General features: G+C 37.6%; 1 protein-coding gene across 4 annotated transcripts in view; it reads right to left on the bottom strand.

Annotated features, from left to right (window-relative positions):
- slit1a (slit homolog 1a (Drosophila)) overlaps positions 1-18,663 on the bottom strand; it is a 274,736-nt gene that overhangs the window by 49,516 nt on the left and 206,557 nt on the right. For 2 of the 4 annotated variants that reach the window (XM_057847549.1, XM_057847552.1), the window contains exons 15-21: positions 17,222-17,245; positions 5,964-6,108; positions 5,004-5,078; positions 4,784-4,927; positions 2,468-2,611; positions 2,235-2,401; positions 152-284 (exon numbers count right to left, since the gene is read on the bottom strand). In XM_057847549.1, the coding sequence (XP_057703532.1) occupies positions 152-284; positions 2,235-2,401; positions 2,468-2,611; positions 4,784-4,927; positions 5,004-5,078; positions 5,964-6,108; positions 17,222-17,245 (832 nt within the window). The remainder of the gene's footprint in view (positions 1-151; positions 285-2,234; positions 2,402-2,467; positions 2,612-4,783; positions 4,928-5,003; positions 5,079-5,963; positions 6,109-17,221; positions 17,246-18,663) is intronic. The other 2 variants (XM_057847551.1, XM_057847553.1) reach the window with 1 other exon arrangement.

Below are 18,663 nucleotides of genomic sequence, written 5' to 3'. Positions count from 1 at the left end.
ACCCTGAATGAATAGCCTAGCACAGTGTTCCTCGAGAGCCGCTATCCAACCAGCGGTCCCAATACTTTTGTCCTTACTGTATATACCATATAGACTTCCAACTCAGACAAAGCCATGCAATTTTACGGTATATGACCGAAAAGGCACTTACAGTTCCGTCACATTTCTGGGGATTCCTTTGGGCAGTGTGTGCAGGTGTTTGTTACTGCAGCGAACCACTGTCTCCAGGCAAGTACACTCGCTGGGGCACTGAGGTCTGGGCACGCAGCTTGACTCCTCGTGGCCTGCGGACAGAGAGGAAATTGGAGGAGTAGTTACACATTGAAAAAGGTGCCGCGAGATGACAAAGAGTGCGGTGGAGATGTAGATTACAGTCTGGATCGGAGCTGTCAGCGAGGCGAGAGAAAGTGTTGAAAGAATGAAAAGTTTAAAGGGGAGACAAAGCAGATATAGCACAATCTCTCAAAATGACAGCGGGGAATTCAGACAAAGAAAAGATAGGCAGTCTAGCGGGAAAGAGATAAAGGAGCCTCAGTAATATAATATTGACTAGCCTGGACAAAGAATGGAAGCTGGCTAAGGCCTGGAGACAGGTCTAACATTAATTCAGCTGCGAATAAGCTGACTGGTCAATAAGGCAAACCGCTCAATAGCTCCACTCAGCCTGACATCGACAAGCAGCTTAGGAAGTGCTGAGCTGCAATCGGTTCTGTCAACAAAGAGCTGGACAATAGCGCTTATCATTGAAAATGGTCACTGGCAGTTAATGTCTAGAGTTGAAAAACTGCAACAAAACTTTGACAAATCAAGTTTTTAGAAAGTTTGACAATGGACAACTGTTTTGTTGTTATTAGGGTCACAACTTATATACGCCTATATCTTAAAATGCTAGCGAACCGCCTCCTGCCTCTTTTGTCTTTGCTCGAGTTGTTTTGATTAAAAAACATACAAGGTTCATGGATATGTCATTCAAGAAAAGTTTAGGAGAAGTGACTATTTTTGGTAATAAGAAAAAAATGATATACAGTATATCATTATTTTATAGCATCTACAAAGACAACTGCAACCTTGTGATGATAACGCACACTCAGCAAGAAAACCTGGACGCCACGAACTGTATGAAAAAAGTTGCCCGAGCATTTAAGATGGCACTCACCATTCTAAATGCTAATGCTTCGAGCCACCTAGCCAATCATCATCATGTTTGCAACGGTCTGCTCTCTTCCAGGCAGCTGTGACAAGATCAGACAACTTGTGCGTCATTCAACCAAATTGTAGTTACGTGCCCCTTCTCATCCTCGGTAACAGTAATGGCGTTGCAAAGATGAGAAAAGTAATTTACCGTATTGGCCCGAATATAAGACGGTGTTTTTTGCATTGAAATAAGATTGAAAAAGTGGGGGTCGTCTTACATTCGCGGTCTAGACGTTATACCCATTCACGACGGTAGAGGGCGCCAAATATCATTGAAGCGATGTTCTTTCATGAGAGATCTCAGCTACTCTGAAGTTTAACCAGTTTGCATTATTTTATTGCAATGTTTTTCCTTATTCAGATTTGGGTCACCGTTACAGTTAGACTTCACTTTGATGGTTAATGCAGTTATTGCAATTTTGTTGTTTCATCACAATAGATTGGTTTATTTATATTTCAAAAACCAGAAGCCTTTCATTTACGAATGTGATTGCACTTTAGTTTACATATTTAAATGTCCAGATATTAAGATTTGAATGATGCATAATAACATGCTTTTTCTCTCAAATATATTGTTATAATTTGTTTCAGGTGTACTGTGATTACTTTCTGTATAAAAATTAATTTGGTGTTCAAAAAGTCTTTTTTTCAAACTTGAGTCTTGAAAAAGAGTGGGTCGTCAGGACTTATGTTCGGGCCAATACGGTATATGCCTAAGGGAGGTGCCTGCTAGCAGCTTTGGTTTTGAAAATATTTTAATTATAAGTTTTTTTTTAAAATAGGCCCCCCATGCATCGGCCCTGAGTCCTGTGTCCTGTCAACTGAAAGTGGACTATATGATATATAGTATATGTTTAATCCCCAAAGTTATATACTGTCTTACTTCAATGTTTTATTTAAAAAGATAAAATAAAGAATCTACCAAAACACTTTTTTTCTCCTTAACACCCTCAGCACCCCGCCTTCCTGCGCCACTGGTGTTGGTAGAATAACTGATAAGAAACCTCCAGTCATCCCCATGTTGTAAGTACCATAGATACCTTCTTCACAGCGGAAATCAGGCAATGCCACATCCTGCAAGGGGATCTCCTTGAGGAAGGCTGGACGCTGGCAGCGAGGATTGCCCGTAACGATCTTCCTGCTCCTCAGCCAGTCTCCCAGCCAGGACAACCGACAGTCACAGTTGAAGGAGTTGGCCAGAAGGTTTCTGTCATTGACATACAGTGTAAAGAGGTGTAGAACGTGATGTAAGAAGGGGGAAGTGCGGTCTTACAGGGTGGAGAGAGTCTGCAGAGTATCAAACGCTCCAGGGGTGATAGTGGTCAACTGGTTGTCGTAGAGCGACAGAAGACGCACGTTGTGAAGGCCGGTAAAGCTGTCATTGTGAATACAGCTGATCTTGTTGTTCCTCAGCATTCTGTGGTTACAAATGGAGTGATTAAAACAGCTTGATGAATGCACTATTTGCTTATTATTCATAAGCGGATTTTAAGGGGGGCCGAAAAATGTCATTGCGTGAAATTGACTTTCCTATATACATATATAAGTTGTAAAGCAATAAAACTGCAACAAAAATGAATGAAATGAACAAACAAAAAAAATATTTTTTTATAATGGGTTAAAATAATTTTTCGAACAGATCATGTGACTAGCAACTTAGACTGTCATTTGCTTTGCATAAAAAAAAAAAAAAAAAATTAAAAAAAAAATTCAAATGATTTTTTTTTTAATTGAATTTTTTTTGGGGGGGGGATTGAAGCAACTTTTTTGGGAATTAAATGATTTAGACACAAATGTCCTAGCTATAATATGGCCCAAACACAAAAAGGATTGCTTCAATCAAAGAAAAGTTTTTCGATGAAAAATCAAGTGTTCAAATGCAAACTTTTCAATCTCAAATATTTTTTCTAGGGCTGTCAAACGATTAAAATTTTTAATCGAGTTAATTACAGCTTAAAAATTAATTAATCGCAATTATTCGCAATTCGAAACATCTCTAAAATATGCCATATTTTTCTGTAAATTATTGTTGGAATGCAAAGATAAGACACACGACGGATATATACATACAACATACTGTATATAAGTACTGTATTTGTTTATTGTAACAATAAATCCCCAAATGGCATTATTAACATTCTTTCTGTTAAAGTGATCCACGGATAGAAAGACGTGTAGTTCTTAAAAGATAATTGTTATAGTTACAAGTTATAGTAATTTTATATTAAAACCCCTCTTCATGTTTTCATTTTAATAAAATTTTCAAGCAAAAGTAGAGTTAATATAATAATATTAAGAATACAAATAACTAACAAAATAGAGTGACCAAAGTCTAAGTTTTACGTGTATTTTGCATAGCTATTTTGATATGGAATGCCAGTTCATTTTGCATTGTTGTTTAACTGTGTGTCAGAATAGGGCCTCATTACTATAGACTGAAGTGCTTTTCTTTTTGTGAACATTATTTTTTTTGGAGAGATAGGAATATTATTTTTGTTGTGCTTATCTTACCCAAAATACAACAAGAGACACATAATTGCCACTAAAAGAAAGAAAATTTACCGAAATATGTGTGGAGCACAAATAGCAATTTGCATTGCATTGTGAATACAGCATGAACGTCTCACAACTACGGATTCTCCCACGTTTAGAAGAAATAACATGAGTATGGAACGGCGCTGCCCCCAAGCGGCCGGTGGCGTTCTCTTCACTCTTAATGTCCATAAACGGCCTCATTGAAATCTGTTTGAGGCAATGTGCAAGCGGGTCATTTAGTGCATGCGTTAATTGCGTCAAATATTTTAACGTGATTAATTTAAAAAATTAATTAACGCCCGTTAACGCGATAATTTTTTCATTCATTCATTCATTTTCCATGCCGCTTATTCCTCACGAGGGTCGCGTTTTGACAGCCCTAATTTTTTTCTCATTCAAAAACTTTTACCATCGTTGAAATTTTTCTTTTTTTGATTGAAGTGATTTTTCTTTGTGAAAATATATATATTGTTTTGAAGCAACTTATTTTTTGATTGAATAATGACAAAAATGTCTTAGCTAAAATGTGGCCCAAACACAAATTAACATTACTTCAATCAAAAAAACTTGACCTTGATCCCCAAAAAATATTGAATTGAAATATTGAATTGATTGAATCGACTTTTTTTGGTTGAAAATATATTTTTTGATTGAAGCGACTTTTTTTTTTTTTTTTCCAATCGAAGCATCTTTTTTTTTGATTGAATAATAAAGACACAAATCTACTTCCATATGGCTCCGCCCAGGGGATACAATCTTTGACTGGGGTAACTACATTGGCACGACACCGGCGGGCGTACCATATTCAATGGATGACGATCTTGGCGAAAAGTATTGCCTAAGCAGCCTGATTTAGAATACCCCTCAAGAATGATGGGAAACAAAAAACACTCATTGTCAACTTATTATTATAAATATTCCTGTAAGTTAATTTTATTTATGACACTGCGTTTCGGGGTCATCAACATGTTGTGCCCCCCCTGCCCCAAGAGTCAAACTCCGCCTATGTTATTATTTGGAGAACTGTGTGCAAAAATGTAAGCGAGTAACCTACAGCATTCGCAGCCCCTCCAGGCCACGGAACATCTCACTCCTGACCGTGTCAATTTGATTGGCTGTGAGGTGAAGCTCATTGACGGATGAGGCGCCCTCAAAGGCACCATCCTCGACCTCTGTGATCTTGTTGTTGCTGAGATTGCTGTGGAGACCAAACGGAGGATTAAGATAACTTGTCATCTTGAGCTAAAAGGGAAAATGTCAAATGAAATACTCACATTTTCTTCAGCTGCGTTAGGCTCTTGAACACTCCGGTGGCCTCCAAAGTGGTGATGTCATTGTTGTTGAGGCGCCTGGATACAATGAGTAAAATTTCTTAGTAAACAATGTCGATTTATCGTCGAATATTTTTATTTTTCAATACACTAATACATTTTTAGTGCTGCAACGATTAATCGATTAACTCGAATATTCGATTAGAAAGAAAGATTCGAATTAAATTTTGCTGCTTCGACTATTCATTTAATTAAAGTGGCGTTTTGAAAGTGTTTGCATTTAGCTTTATTGATTTGGGTGGATACACTGCCCTCTGGTCCGCCTCATTTCACATGGCTAAATCCAGCAGCTCCCTGTTAAGACCAACATAAGCTAAGTTTTTGTGTGAGCTAAAGTTTATTTTTATGCATTCATATTTTAGTTTATAGGTATATTTAGCCGTTTTTTTGTGGGAATATGTGTCTGAGCCATTTGTTAAGAGCATTGTGTAAAAAAAAAAAAAAAAAATTAGCATTTTACAGCATTTACGCTAGCGGACTTTTGCTATGTAAGTTAGCCAATTGTTCTTTTGTTGTAAATAGATCCTCAATTATATTTATATATTTTTTTATACCGTTTGAGGCTTAGCTCAGGTATTTTAATTTTTTATGTTCCTTATCCGATTACTCGATTATTCGAACTAACTAGTTCCGCGATTAATCGACTACTAAAATAATCGATAGCTGCAGCCCTATACATTTTAAATACATAATAAAATAATAACGGATCATGTGTATGTAAAATTTGTGGTTGATGTTAGCACAATACCAATACAATCTATTGGGTGTGGCTGGAAAATGGCAAAGTTTTAAATGGCCAAGGGTGCATAATCATAAATTTTGCTAAAAGGTTGAGAAGAAAAATTCATTTGAGGTGAATTACTGTACTGTCCTGTACTGTACATTCAAAACGACATTGCTTACAGTTCAGTGGTGGATGAAGGAATTTGCTCCGGGATCTTAGTGAGCTTCAGGTTGGAGCAGTCTACCACGTTGGACTCACATCGGCACTTGGGAGGACACACCGGATCGCTGTTGCAGGCGTTATTCAGCCGGGCGTCCTCGGCACCTGACGCGAGGAATGAAATGCAATATGTCACGCAGGGAAACAGTGACATCAGCCCTCTTCACGATATGCCCGCACATGCATGTTCCCTTGACACTGCCAGTCACGCATCGCCCCCTCTTTCGCAATTTGGTCCTATCTTGTAGTTAAACTTAGGTGCCTGCAGTCCGAGCTCCTCTGCCAGTCACAGGGGCACATGAATGGGCGGCTTTATTTTTGAGTAGTGAGCAGTGGGGCGAGAAAGAAAGGTACCAAGGGAAAGAGATCAGGAGGATTTGGGAAGTCAGCTCCAGTGAAGCAGAGGACCCAGGAGGGTTTGGCCAGTCAGGTGAAGTGCTGACGACAAGTGAAGATGAATGAGATGGGAATGAAAGGTGATAGGTGTGGAGAGACCTCCGCCCTGAACAGCCTGGTCAGTGGAAGTAGCATGGTAAATAAATATTTACTGTATGTTACTTGAGTATAGTGGGGCCTTAATATAAGTTACAAACCCTCATTTCAAGTCATCTTTTCCCATTAAAATGAATGGAAATCTTAAAGACGTCATCTGCTGTCGAGATCTTGATTGGCATACTGTAAAAAAACAGGCAGGCACAGCATGGAGGGATGTGAAACAACGACAATGACGCAACAGATTTGAAGAAACAAGCGTTCCCCGCTTTTGTCTGATTATATGGGTCTTTGCCTTGCAAAGGCCCAGATAGTAACATTCTACAACTTTATTACAGTGTCATCTTATTCTCCGCGTTTTTTTGGCACGCCGCACAGTCCCAACCCTTTGGCTGATCGACACTGTTCGGATATCGAAATGACCGGAATTTTTGAGCGACACACACTCTTTTTCGAATGACACCGAAAAATTTCCGTCCACCCGTAAATGCGTGTTTTTGGGAGAAAAAAAATCGAAACGCTACTTGTCCAACAATTTTTGACCAAATCACATAATTTGGACATCAAAAATTATGAGACTGTAAGGGGCATAAACGTTGTGTACAGACTTTGGAAAAAACTTACGGTTCCCTTAAAATTCGCCATAAACTGTCCCATTCATTTCTAATGGGAAGCCATTGACAGCCTTGTATGTCCAAATTTCCCATTCATTTCCAATTGCATTTACATTGCATTGACGCTCGAGTTCACAGATGCCATTGACAGCCATGTATGTCGATTCTAATGATGCCAAGTACTTGGATTCCATTGGCGCATATGTAAGTCGATGCCATTGACGGCCGTTTACGTCCAAATTACCAATGGCATTTACATTGTATTGGTGCCCATGTATGCAGATGCCAATGAGGCCTACGCACATCCATGTCATTGACGGCCATGTATGTTGGTTCTATAGATGCCAATGTACTTGGATTCCATTAATGCGTATATAAGTCGATGCCAATGACGGCCATGTACGTCCAAATTTCCCATTTATTTTCAATGGCATTTACATTGCACTGACGCCCATGTACACCGACGCCAATGACGGCCATGTAGTTTGATTTTATTGATGCCAATGTACATGGAGTCCATTGACGCATATATGTAGGTCTATGCCAGTGACAGCCATGTACATCCAAATTTCCCATTCATTTCCAACGGCATTTACATCGCATTGACGCCCATGTACACCGATGCCAATGACAGCCATGTATGTTGAGTCCTTTGATGCCAATGTACTTGGAACCTATTGACGCATATGTAAGTCAATGCCATGTATGTCCAAATTTCCCATTCAATTCCAATAGCATTGACACCCACGTACACAAATGCCAATGACGGCCATGTATGTTGATTCTATTGATGCCAATGTACATGGATTCCGTTAATGCATATGTAAGTTGATGCCATTGACGGCCATGTACGTCCAAATTTCCCCATTCATTTTCATTGGCAAAAAAACACGTGTCTCCAAATCATCAGGAAATGACCTAATATCACTGGGACGTGTCCCCCAAATGTTTCTAAATCAACAGGAAGTGACCTGATATCAGTAGGACATATCCCCCAAATGTCCCCAAGTCAACAGGAAGGGAGCTGATGTCAATAGGACATGTCCCCCAAATGTACCCAAAGCAACAGAAAGCGACCTAATATCAACATGAAATGTCCCCCAAATGTCTCAAAACCAACAGAGAGTAAGCTGATATCAACAGGACATGTCCCCAAAATTTCCTCAAATCAACAGGAAATGTTCCTGAAATGTGCCCAAAACCCCATAGTAATTTTCTCCAGAAATTGCAGTTTCTAGTTTAAGAACATTGTTTGATGTACTCGACTTCAAGAAATGCATGATCATTTCCGAGCCTAAAAATCACAAGTTTCCCGCATTCAAAAATGTCTTCTTAATAGGCACACAAGTTGAGTACTTTTGTCACCCCTTTTTTCTGAACTGCACGGTGGAGACAGGTTGGCAGGGGATTGCGGGACGTTTCCCTGCACTTCCTCTCTGTCTATGAATAGACGTTACGTGCCAAAAAGTGCGCTGCCAGATACATCGTGGCTGTTCAATAATGGAGCAGCTTCGGGAGCCACTTAAAACAGAGTGTGTGTCTGTCAGTGTGTGTGAATATGTTCCATTTAGAGGTAACAGTCCAGTGTCTTCCGTTAGACTAACATTTTATGTCCCTTTCCCCTCTCGCATGCTTCACAGCGGTGCACCTCTCTGCCTCTGTGAAGTTTGCACATTACGTCACCGGGACACCGCGGGCCACTCAGCCCACAATCATCAGCAGAAAAACTCCACCAAGAAACGGAGGGAGACTTAAAGTCAAGCAGCAAAAATATGTCCAAATAACAGGACGTCAACTGAAGTCATTACGTAACCGCAAAGCCTCATTGTTGACTTTATTAGAGATTGAAGAGTGGATTGCATTTGCAGAAATAACTTCCTTTCGACACAGTAAAACAGCTCATTAAAGAACTTTCCCCGGTCACACAATAGGAAAAAGCATTTCCTGCTGGATAGAAAAATAATGAAAGCCCTCGCGGGCTCATGCCTTTGATCTTGGCGCTGATGCCTGAGGGAGATTTGTGAGTCATCATCATTAGTATCGATAAGTACATGCATGTATTGCATGGAACCCCAAGAGGACGAAGCATACCATGTGATGCTTCCTCTTGAAAATAGCAAAACATGACTCATCGCTGAGGAGCTGTGTAATTCTCTTGCCTGATGCTATGTGGACAAAAATATTGGGACGCAAAGCTGCCGTTTAGGGGGAGTTATACCGCTTTGGAACTGTGGGAAATATTATTCGATCATCTGGCCAAAATTTGGCACACCATCTGTAAGTCTTTTAAGGTCTTTTCCCACGCGGCGGGAAGTAAAGACTTGTCCATAATGTCTCGGAAAGATAAAGAGTTAAGATACAAGCAGACCTAATGGGTTTAGACTAGGGTTGTTCCGATCATGTTGTTTTGCTCCCGATCCCGATCGTTTTAGTTTGAGTATCTGCCGATCTCGATATTTCCCGATCCGATTGCTTTTTTTTGCTCCCGATTCAATTCCAATCATTTCCGATAATTTTTCCCGATCATATACATTTTGGCAATGCATTAAGAAAAAAATGAATAAAACTCGGACAAATGTATACATTCAACATACAGTACATAAGTACTGTATTTGTTTATTATGACAATAAATCCTCAAGATGGCATTTACATTATTAACATTCTTTCTGTGAGAGGGATCCACGGATAGAAAGACTTGTGACTTTGTACATTGTGACTAAATATTGCCCTCTAGTGTATTTGTTGAGCTTTCAGTAAATGATACTGTAGCCATTTAACTGTTATGCTCAAATGCATGATGGGAAGTGCAACCATGACTGTGCGGAGCGGCACCAATTGATATACCTTCTCTGCGTTGGGAAGTAACTTAGGGTGTTAAGGAAAAGATCAACCACTACCGTTTTACCCCACATTGCTTCCCACGATATTTCTAATTGTTGAGGGAGGGATTTTAAGGCTTTAGCCAATTAAAAAAAGGCTCCATAGACAGCCAAAATTCTCTCTACTAATTTTACGCTGCCTGTTAGCTCTATTTATAGGTAAAACGGCGCCAGTATAGATTGAACGCGAAAATGCGTGAGTGGGTCGTGCAGTGCATGCATAATTGAGTTAAATATTTTAACGTGATACATTTTTTAAAAAAATTAATTACAGCTGTTATTGGGATAAATTTGATAACCCTACCTTAAGCCTAAACTAAAGATTCAGGATAAGTGTAACATATTATGTCTGTAACGTTAAATACAATTAGAAAACGATTTTCTTAAAAAATAAATATACATATTAAAAAAAGGCATGGCCGATATTTTTGGCCGATTCCGATACTTTGAAAATGACGTGATCGGACCGATCGGGACATCTCTAGTTAGTATCATGAGTGAGCATGGTTTAATTATTGACATCAACAATGGCGAGCTGAAAGTCAATGATAAAAAACTGTTCAATATTTTATTAGCAGCCACCAAGAAATCTATTACCAGGAAATGGCTCAAAAAACAATCACCAACCATTGAGGAATGGATAGATATTATACAGGAAATTTACATTATGGAGAACTGTCATTTTCACTTATATTGCAGATGGATAGATTTTACTTGATATGGTCCAAATGGACTGAGTACGTGAAACCAGTTAGAATGGATTTCAATTGACGCTCAAACAAAAAAGTACATCCCTATCTTGCTGGGTAAGAAAACAATTCCTGATGTGCTCCCAAATTCTTTATTTTATTTAAAAAAATTTTTTTTTTTTCCTGTTGTTGTTGTTTTTTTTTTTTTTTTTTCAAGTTATTGTGTTATTTTTTTCTCGTTTCCTTTAATAGGAAAAGCAATGAATCGAGAAATGGACGATCTTTATTCACTATTGTAAGTACAAAGTACTGTGTATTATTTGTGAGTCGAAAAAAATAAAAAACTTAAATTATAAAAAACAATGGCGAGCTACTAGTTTATTTTTTTGATTGAAAATTTTACAAATTTTAATAAAACAAAAAAATTAAGAGGGGTTTTAACATAAAATTTCTATAACTTCTACTAACATTTACCTTTTAAGAACTTCAAGTCTTTCTATCCATGGATGCTTGAAGAGAATGTTAATAATGTTAATGCCATCTTGTTGAATTATTGTTATAATAAACAAATACAGTACTTACGTATGTACCGTATGTGTGAATGTATATATCCGTCTTGTGTATTATCTTTCCATTCCAACAATAATTTACAGAAAAATGTGACATATTTTACAGATGGTTTGAATTGCGATTAATTACGATTAATTAATTTTTAAGCTGTAATTAACGCGATTAATAAATTTAATCGTTTGACAGCCCTAGTTTAGACGAAAAGAAATGGTCCTAATTCTTTTGTCCGTATAGTTTTTTTAAATAAAATGTGTTATTATTGTAAATCTACTGCACATCTGTTTCTGTTATCCAATAGGAGACTTAAATTTTGTCAAGTCTAATATGAATCAGATTTAGCTTTCATCTACCTTCTGCATGTCATTTGACCTCTAAACCAGCGTTATCACAACTTAGCACATATAAATTGAAATTAATTTACACACACGCAAGTCAATCGGTGAATCACAGTATTACTCAGCCTCCAAGTTATTTGCTTGGAAGTTCCCTCGCTAAGAGTGCTGGAAGAATCCACCGATACAATCTCAGTCCCCTGATGGGCTTTATTTTCTTTAGCATTTACTGATAGGGAGGATGCACATTGCCTCCATCAGTTTAGAGACTTTACAGTGCACACATGACAAAATGAAGAGTCTCTTTCCTTGCAGACTGAATAGTAAAAACACTCCTACGTTGATACAGTGCCTTGCAAAAGTATTCGGCCCCCTTGAACCTTGCAACCTTTCGCCACATTTCAGGCTTCAAACATAAAGATATAAAATTTTAATTTTTTGTCAAGAATCAACAGCAAGTGGTACACAATCGTGAAGTGGAAAAAAAAATTTTGGATAATTTAAACTTTTTTAACAAATAAAAAACTGAAAAGTGGGGCGTGCAATATTATTCGGCCCCCTTGCGTTAATACTTTGTAGCGCCACCTTTTGCTCCAATTACAGCTGCAAGTCGCTTGGGGTATGTTTCTATCAGTTTTGCACATGGAGAGACTGACATTCTTGCCCATTCTTCCTTGCAAAACAGCTCGAGCTCAGTGAGGTTGGATGGAGAGTGTTTGTGAACAGCAGTCTTCAGCTCTTTCCACAGATTCTCGATTGGATTCAGGTCTGGACTTTGACTTGGCCATTCTAACACCTGGATACGTTTATTTTTGAACCATTCCATTGTAGATTTGGCTTTATGTTTTGGATCATTGTCCTGTTGGAAGATAAATCTCCATCCCAGTCTCAGGTCTTGTGCAGATACCAACAGGTTTTCTTCCAGAATGTTCCTGTATTTGGCTGCATCCATCTTCCCGTCAATTTTAACCATCTTCCCTGTCCCTGCTGAAGAAAAGCAGGCCCAAACCATGATGCTGCCACCACCATGTTTGACAGTGGGGATGGTGTGTTCAGGGTGATGAGCTGTGTTGCTTTTACGCCAAACATATCGTTTTGCATTGTGGCCAAAAAGTTCAATTTTGGTATCATCTGACCAGAGCACCTTCTTCCACATGTTTGGTGTGTCTCCCAGGTGGCTTGTGGCAAACTTTAAACGAGACTTTTTATGGATATCTTTGAGAAATGGCTCTCTTCTTGCCACTCTTCCATAAAGGCCAGATTTGTGCAGTGTACGACTGATTGTTGTCCTATGGACACTCTCCCACCTCAGCTGTAGATCTCTGCAGTTCATCCAGAGTGATCATGGGCCTCTTGGCTGCATCTCTGATCAGTTTTCTCCTTGTTTGAGAAGAAAGTTTGGAAGGACGGCCGGGTCTTGGTAGATTTGCAGTGGTCTGATGCTCCTTCCATTTCAATATGATGGCTTGCACAGTGCTCCTTGAGATGTTTAAAGCTTGGGAAATCTTTTTGTATCCAAATCCGGCTTTAAACTTCTCCACAACAGTATCTCGGACCTGCCTGGTGTGTTCCTTGGTTTTCATAATGCTCTCTGCACTTTAAACAGAACCCTGAGACTATCACAGAGCAGGTGCATTTATACGGAGACTTGATTACACACAGGTGGATTCTATTTATCATCATCGGTCATTTAGGACAACATTGGATCATTCAGAGATCCTTACTGAACTTCTGGAGTGAGTTTGCTGCACTGAAAGTAAAGGGGCCGAATAATATTGCACGCCCCACTTTTCAGTTTTTTATTTGTTAAAAAAGTTTAAATTATCCAATAAATGTTGTTCCACTTCACGATTGTGTCCCACTTGTTGTTGATTCTTGACAAAAAAATTAAATTTCATATCTTTATGTTTGAAGCCTGAAATGTGGCGAAAGGTTGCAAGATTCAAGGGGGCCGAATACTTTTGCAAGGCACTGTAGATTCACAACCCCACCTAGTTTCTTACTGAGCAAATGATGATTCACTTGCATCACTTAGTTTAATGGCCATTATTTCACTTCGCAAATTAAGGTAACATTGTGCTCTCTCTATATTTTTTTAAATAAATATTATTGCCTTAACATGGCAAAATTATCACACTAATGTATACATGCAGTACACCTATCACCTTGTGATGGAGTTCCCACAATATTGTGTCTTGCAAGCTACTTTTCAAACTACAGCCCAAAATGATCTACCTTTATTCCTTTACCGTAATGTTTGCACTAGAAGGCGCACCTGACTATAAGATGCCACCAACCAAATTTGACAAGAAAACGGCGTTTGTTCATCGATAAGCCGCACTGGGATATAAGCCGCAGCTGTTCTCACTGTATTATAGGATATTTACATCAAATGCAAGGCTGTCAAAATTATCACATTAACGGGCGGTAATTGATGTTTTTAATTAATCATGTTAAAATATTTAACGCAATCGACACACATGCCCCGCTCAAACAGATTAAAATGACAGCACAGTGTCATGTCAACTTGTTACATGTGTTTTTTTGGTGTTTTGTCATCCTCTGCTGGCGCTTGGGTGCGACTGATTTTATGGGTTTCAGCACAATGAGCATTGTGTAATTATTGACATCAACAATGGCAAGCTACTAGTTTATTTTTTAATTGAAAATTTTACAAATTTTATTAAAACGAAAACATGAAGAGGGGTTTTAATATAAAATTTCTATAACTTGTACTAACATTTATCTTTTAAGAACAACAAGTCTTTCTATCCATGGATCGCTTTAACAAAATGTTAATAATGTTAATGCCATCTTGTTGATTTATTGTTATAATAAACAAATACAGTACTTATGTACCGTATGTTGAATGTATATCTTGTGTATTATCTTTCCATTTCAACAATAATTTACAGAAAAATATGGCATATTTTAGAGATGGTTTGAATTACGATTAATTACGATTAATTAATTTTTAAGCTGTGTTTAACTCGATTAAACATTTCAATCGTTTGACAGCCCTAATTAAAAGATATCAACCGGTAATACTTTCTTTGACAGCGGCATCATAAGACTGTCATAAGACCAAATGAAACACCATGATCATTGCTTCATTTGGCCATCACTTTTCTATTGGGACAGTCAACCTCTGCTGCTACCTGCTTTCGACACTGTTGTCATCCAACATTCCTCCTAGCATGCACTGCAGCGCTACAGATCTAAATAACAAATCAAAATTCATGTTTGGTGCAAATTATTTCTTCAGTTACTGTTCTAGTTGTTTCATTCATTGCCAGTTATGGAATTTGGTAACACTTTATTTGACAGTGGCACCAAAAGACTGTCATAAGACCATCATAATTATGAAATGACACTGCCATGACCATTAATGAATGCTTATGACAGATGTCATTTTGTGTCACCTGGCAAATTATCTCCCTTTTGAAGGGATGTAAAAGATCCAAGCTGGACATACCGTATTGGCCCAAATATAAGACGGTGTTTTTTGCATTGAAATAAGACTGAAAAAGGGGGGGGGGGGGGGTCTTATATTCGCGGTGTAGACATTATACCCATTCACGCGCTAGATGTTCTGTCATAACAGATTCCAGCTTCTCTCAAGTTTAACCAGTTTGCATTATTTTATTGCAATGTTTTTCCTTATTCAGATTTATTTCAAGACAACAGTTAGACTTCACTTTGATGGTCAATGCAGTTATTGCAATTTTGTTGTTTTATTACAATAGATTGGTTTATTTACATTTCAAAAACCAGAAGCCATTCATTTACGAATGTGATTGCACTTTAGTTTACATCTTTAAATGTTCAGATATTAAGATTTGAATGAGGCAAAATCACATGCTTTTTCTCTCAAATATATTGATACAATCATTTGTTTCAGATGTACTGTAATTATTTTCTGTATGAAAAAATAATTTGGTGTTCAAAAAGTCTTTTTTCAAACTTCATTCTTGAAAAAGAGGGGGTTGTCTTATTATCAGGGCCGTTTTATATTCGAGCCAATACAGTAAGTGAATTTAGAAACATAATTTGCCGGATGACACTTAACAACATCTGTCATAAGCATTCATTAATGCCCATGATAATGTCATGTCCTAATTATGACAGTCTTATGACACTGCTGTCAAAGAACGTATTACCTATTAACCCAAATAAATCAACAAATAAGCCGCGTTGGACTATAAGCAGTGTTGTTAATAACGGCGTTACAATATAACGGCGTTACTAACGGCGTTATTTTTTTCAGTAATGAGTAATCTAATTAATTACTTTTCTCATCTTGGCAACGCCGTTACCGTTACTGAGGCGGGAAAGGCGTGCGTTACTATGCGTTACTAAGTTGGTTGAATAAAAAAAAAGTCTGAGAGAAACGGACTCACGGGGACGAGAGCTGAGCAGGAGTGGGGAAGACGCCGTTGCAACCGCGATGCTAGGTGGCTCCAATAATACCTGACTGCAGCCATAGCCGACAAACTACGCCCACATGACACGGTAGATATCATATTATAGAACTAGATGCAAATGACAGACACTGCTGCATTGCCAACATCTTTTAAGGACTACATGCGTTTGTAAACAGCCGCCATCTTAAAGCAGTAGACCTCTCAGGAAGGCCCTGATGTAGAGATCCTTCCTAGCGAACCTAAGTAATTTTTTAAAAATCTAAAATGCTCCTAAATCGGCAAAATCTTAACTTAAATCTATCTTTAAATGATGAAACAGTTTTAAAACTTACACATGTTTAAAGTAGACAGAAGGGAACTAATGCAATAACGGGAGAAATTTTAACAACTTTAACGATTGATTCACAACTTTAAATGAGTTCCACACATAGCAAAGGTTACTAGCTAGTTATCACAATACCCTTGTGTCTAGTTAAGCGGAGGGTAAAGAATTGGGTTAGGGCCAATTGTCCCCCAAACCCTTTAAGCTTCACATTGTGTGACCTGTGTTTTTTTTTTTTTTTTTTTTTTTTTTTTTTGAGAAAAAAAAAATATATATATATCACTAGTTACTTTGCCAAGTAACTAATTACTCTTACATTCAGGTAACTGAGTTACTAACGCAATTACTTTTTGGGAGAAGTAATTTGTAACTGTAATTAATTACTTTTTTAAAGTAAAATTAACAACACTGACTATAAGTTACAGGATACAAAATGAAGGGGTAAAAAAGTAGCGGCTTATAGTCCGAAAATTAAGGCTATGTATTTGCTGTCATGCAGGCCAATTAAAGCCGGACGACATGTGTGATAGTCTAAAGGGGCTCTGACATTGTTTCTTTCGCTACAGCTTATGTCAATCAAAAGAAATCCCCAATAACGAGAGGATGGAAGAACAACTGGCCTTTGAGTTATAACAGTCACTCGCAATCAACGTGTTGGGGACTTCTTCTGAGAGGTTCTCAAATGCCCTTACCCAAGAACCCAAACATGGCCTTATGGTCTTTTTTCTTTTTTTTTTTCTTTAGTTACGTATGAAACCATAACCTTTGTTATAGTTTTCTAATACAAAGATATTTTTGGGACCCAAAAGAATTTTGTGTGTTTTTGTTGTTGTTGTTGAACTTGAGATGACTAGACAAAGTAATGAGGGATACAGTGGTATTGCTATGAACTCACCTGGGATGAAGTACTGCTCCTTGGCTGTGATGGAGAAAAGACAGAGGGGTGGATGTCAGTGAGAGCTCAGAAAGCATAGCTGGGCCCCTGCTATGCTTTGGCACAGTCATATATAATACAGTGTTTATATATGACACAATGTATATGACAATTGGATATGAGATTTCTGTGGCAATGAAAAGGTGAAAAAGCGATAAATCAAATGCAAACTGAAGGTGTAAACAATTCAAAAATAATAATCAATATACAAGTGAGTCCTTTAAGGGCAGACATGTGTCTTCCAGCATAATAGTGGTAGTAAAAAAGGTTTTCTAATCTGATCATCAGTGTTATTTTTGGCAGCACTTTTGATTTCTGTTTTAGTCTTAATCTTTTGGAAGACAATACTTATTAGTCTTAGTCATATTTTAGCCATCTCAAAATGTCTTTGTCTTCATCTAGTTTTTGTTAACGAAAACTCCAAACTAATTTTGTTTAGTTTTAGTCCACGGTTCCTCAAAATGTTTTCGTCTGTAAAATTAAAAAATTTAACCCCCCCCCCCCAAAAAATAAATCAAGGTTTTCAACTATTTCGAATGAACATTGACAGATGAGCACATATTGTAGCGTCTCTACAAGGACAATACCAATTTGGTGATAATACACACTCGGCGGGAAAACTTGGAAAAATTATTTCCAATTAATTATATCCACCTGGACGCCAAGAACTGTATGTAAAAAACAGTTGCCCGAGAGTTAAAGAGGACGCTCGCCATTAGCATAAGCCTAATGTAAACTCGAATGCTATGCTAACGCTACGCTTAGTGTGTGATGATCACTCAGCACAGGCCTCTAAAGGCTAAAGCAACATTTTATATTCTCTCTGGCAAAATAAGAAAACAAATCTTGGTAACACTTTACAATAAGGATCCCTTAATTAACATTAGTTAATGCATTTTGAGACAATAACTAATGTTTAAGTAATACTACAATAATTAATATAATTGCTTTTCTAACATTTATTAATATATTAATTAACATGAGTTAATGCATTAGCTAATGCTTTAACTTAGCTTTTTGGACCCTTGTTTTAGTTAATGCATTAGTTAATGCATAACCTCATTAGTTAATGCATAACCAGACAGTAACTAATGGTTTGGTAAAATTATATATATATATATGTATATATATATATATATATATATATATAGGCCTATATAGGGTTAGGGTTTTGGGTTAGGGTTTGTTAACTTAGCATTTATAATTTCTTAGTTAAGGGACACATGTGCTACACTTTACAATAAGGGTCCAAAAAACATTCAGTAATGGTTAATTATGGTTAAGTAATACTTATGAGGTACTTTCACGTGAAATAATACATACTTAAGGTTAGTTTAGCAGCACCCAAGGACTCACAGAACAATGTTTCTCATTTTAAAATAACAATCACTTACTAGTACCAG

This window comes from Corythoichthys intestinalis, chromosome 10 (assembly GCF_030265065.1).
Source record: "Corythoichthys intestinalis isolate RoL2023-P3 chromosome 10, ASM3026506v1, whole genome shotgun sequence".
NCBI lineage: Eukaryota > Metazoa > Chordata > Actinopteri > Syngnathiformes > Syngnathidae > Corythoichthys > Corythoichthys intestinalis.
Note: the sequence above shows the minus strand (reverse complement) of the source record. Positions and strands in the feature narration are given on the sequence as shown.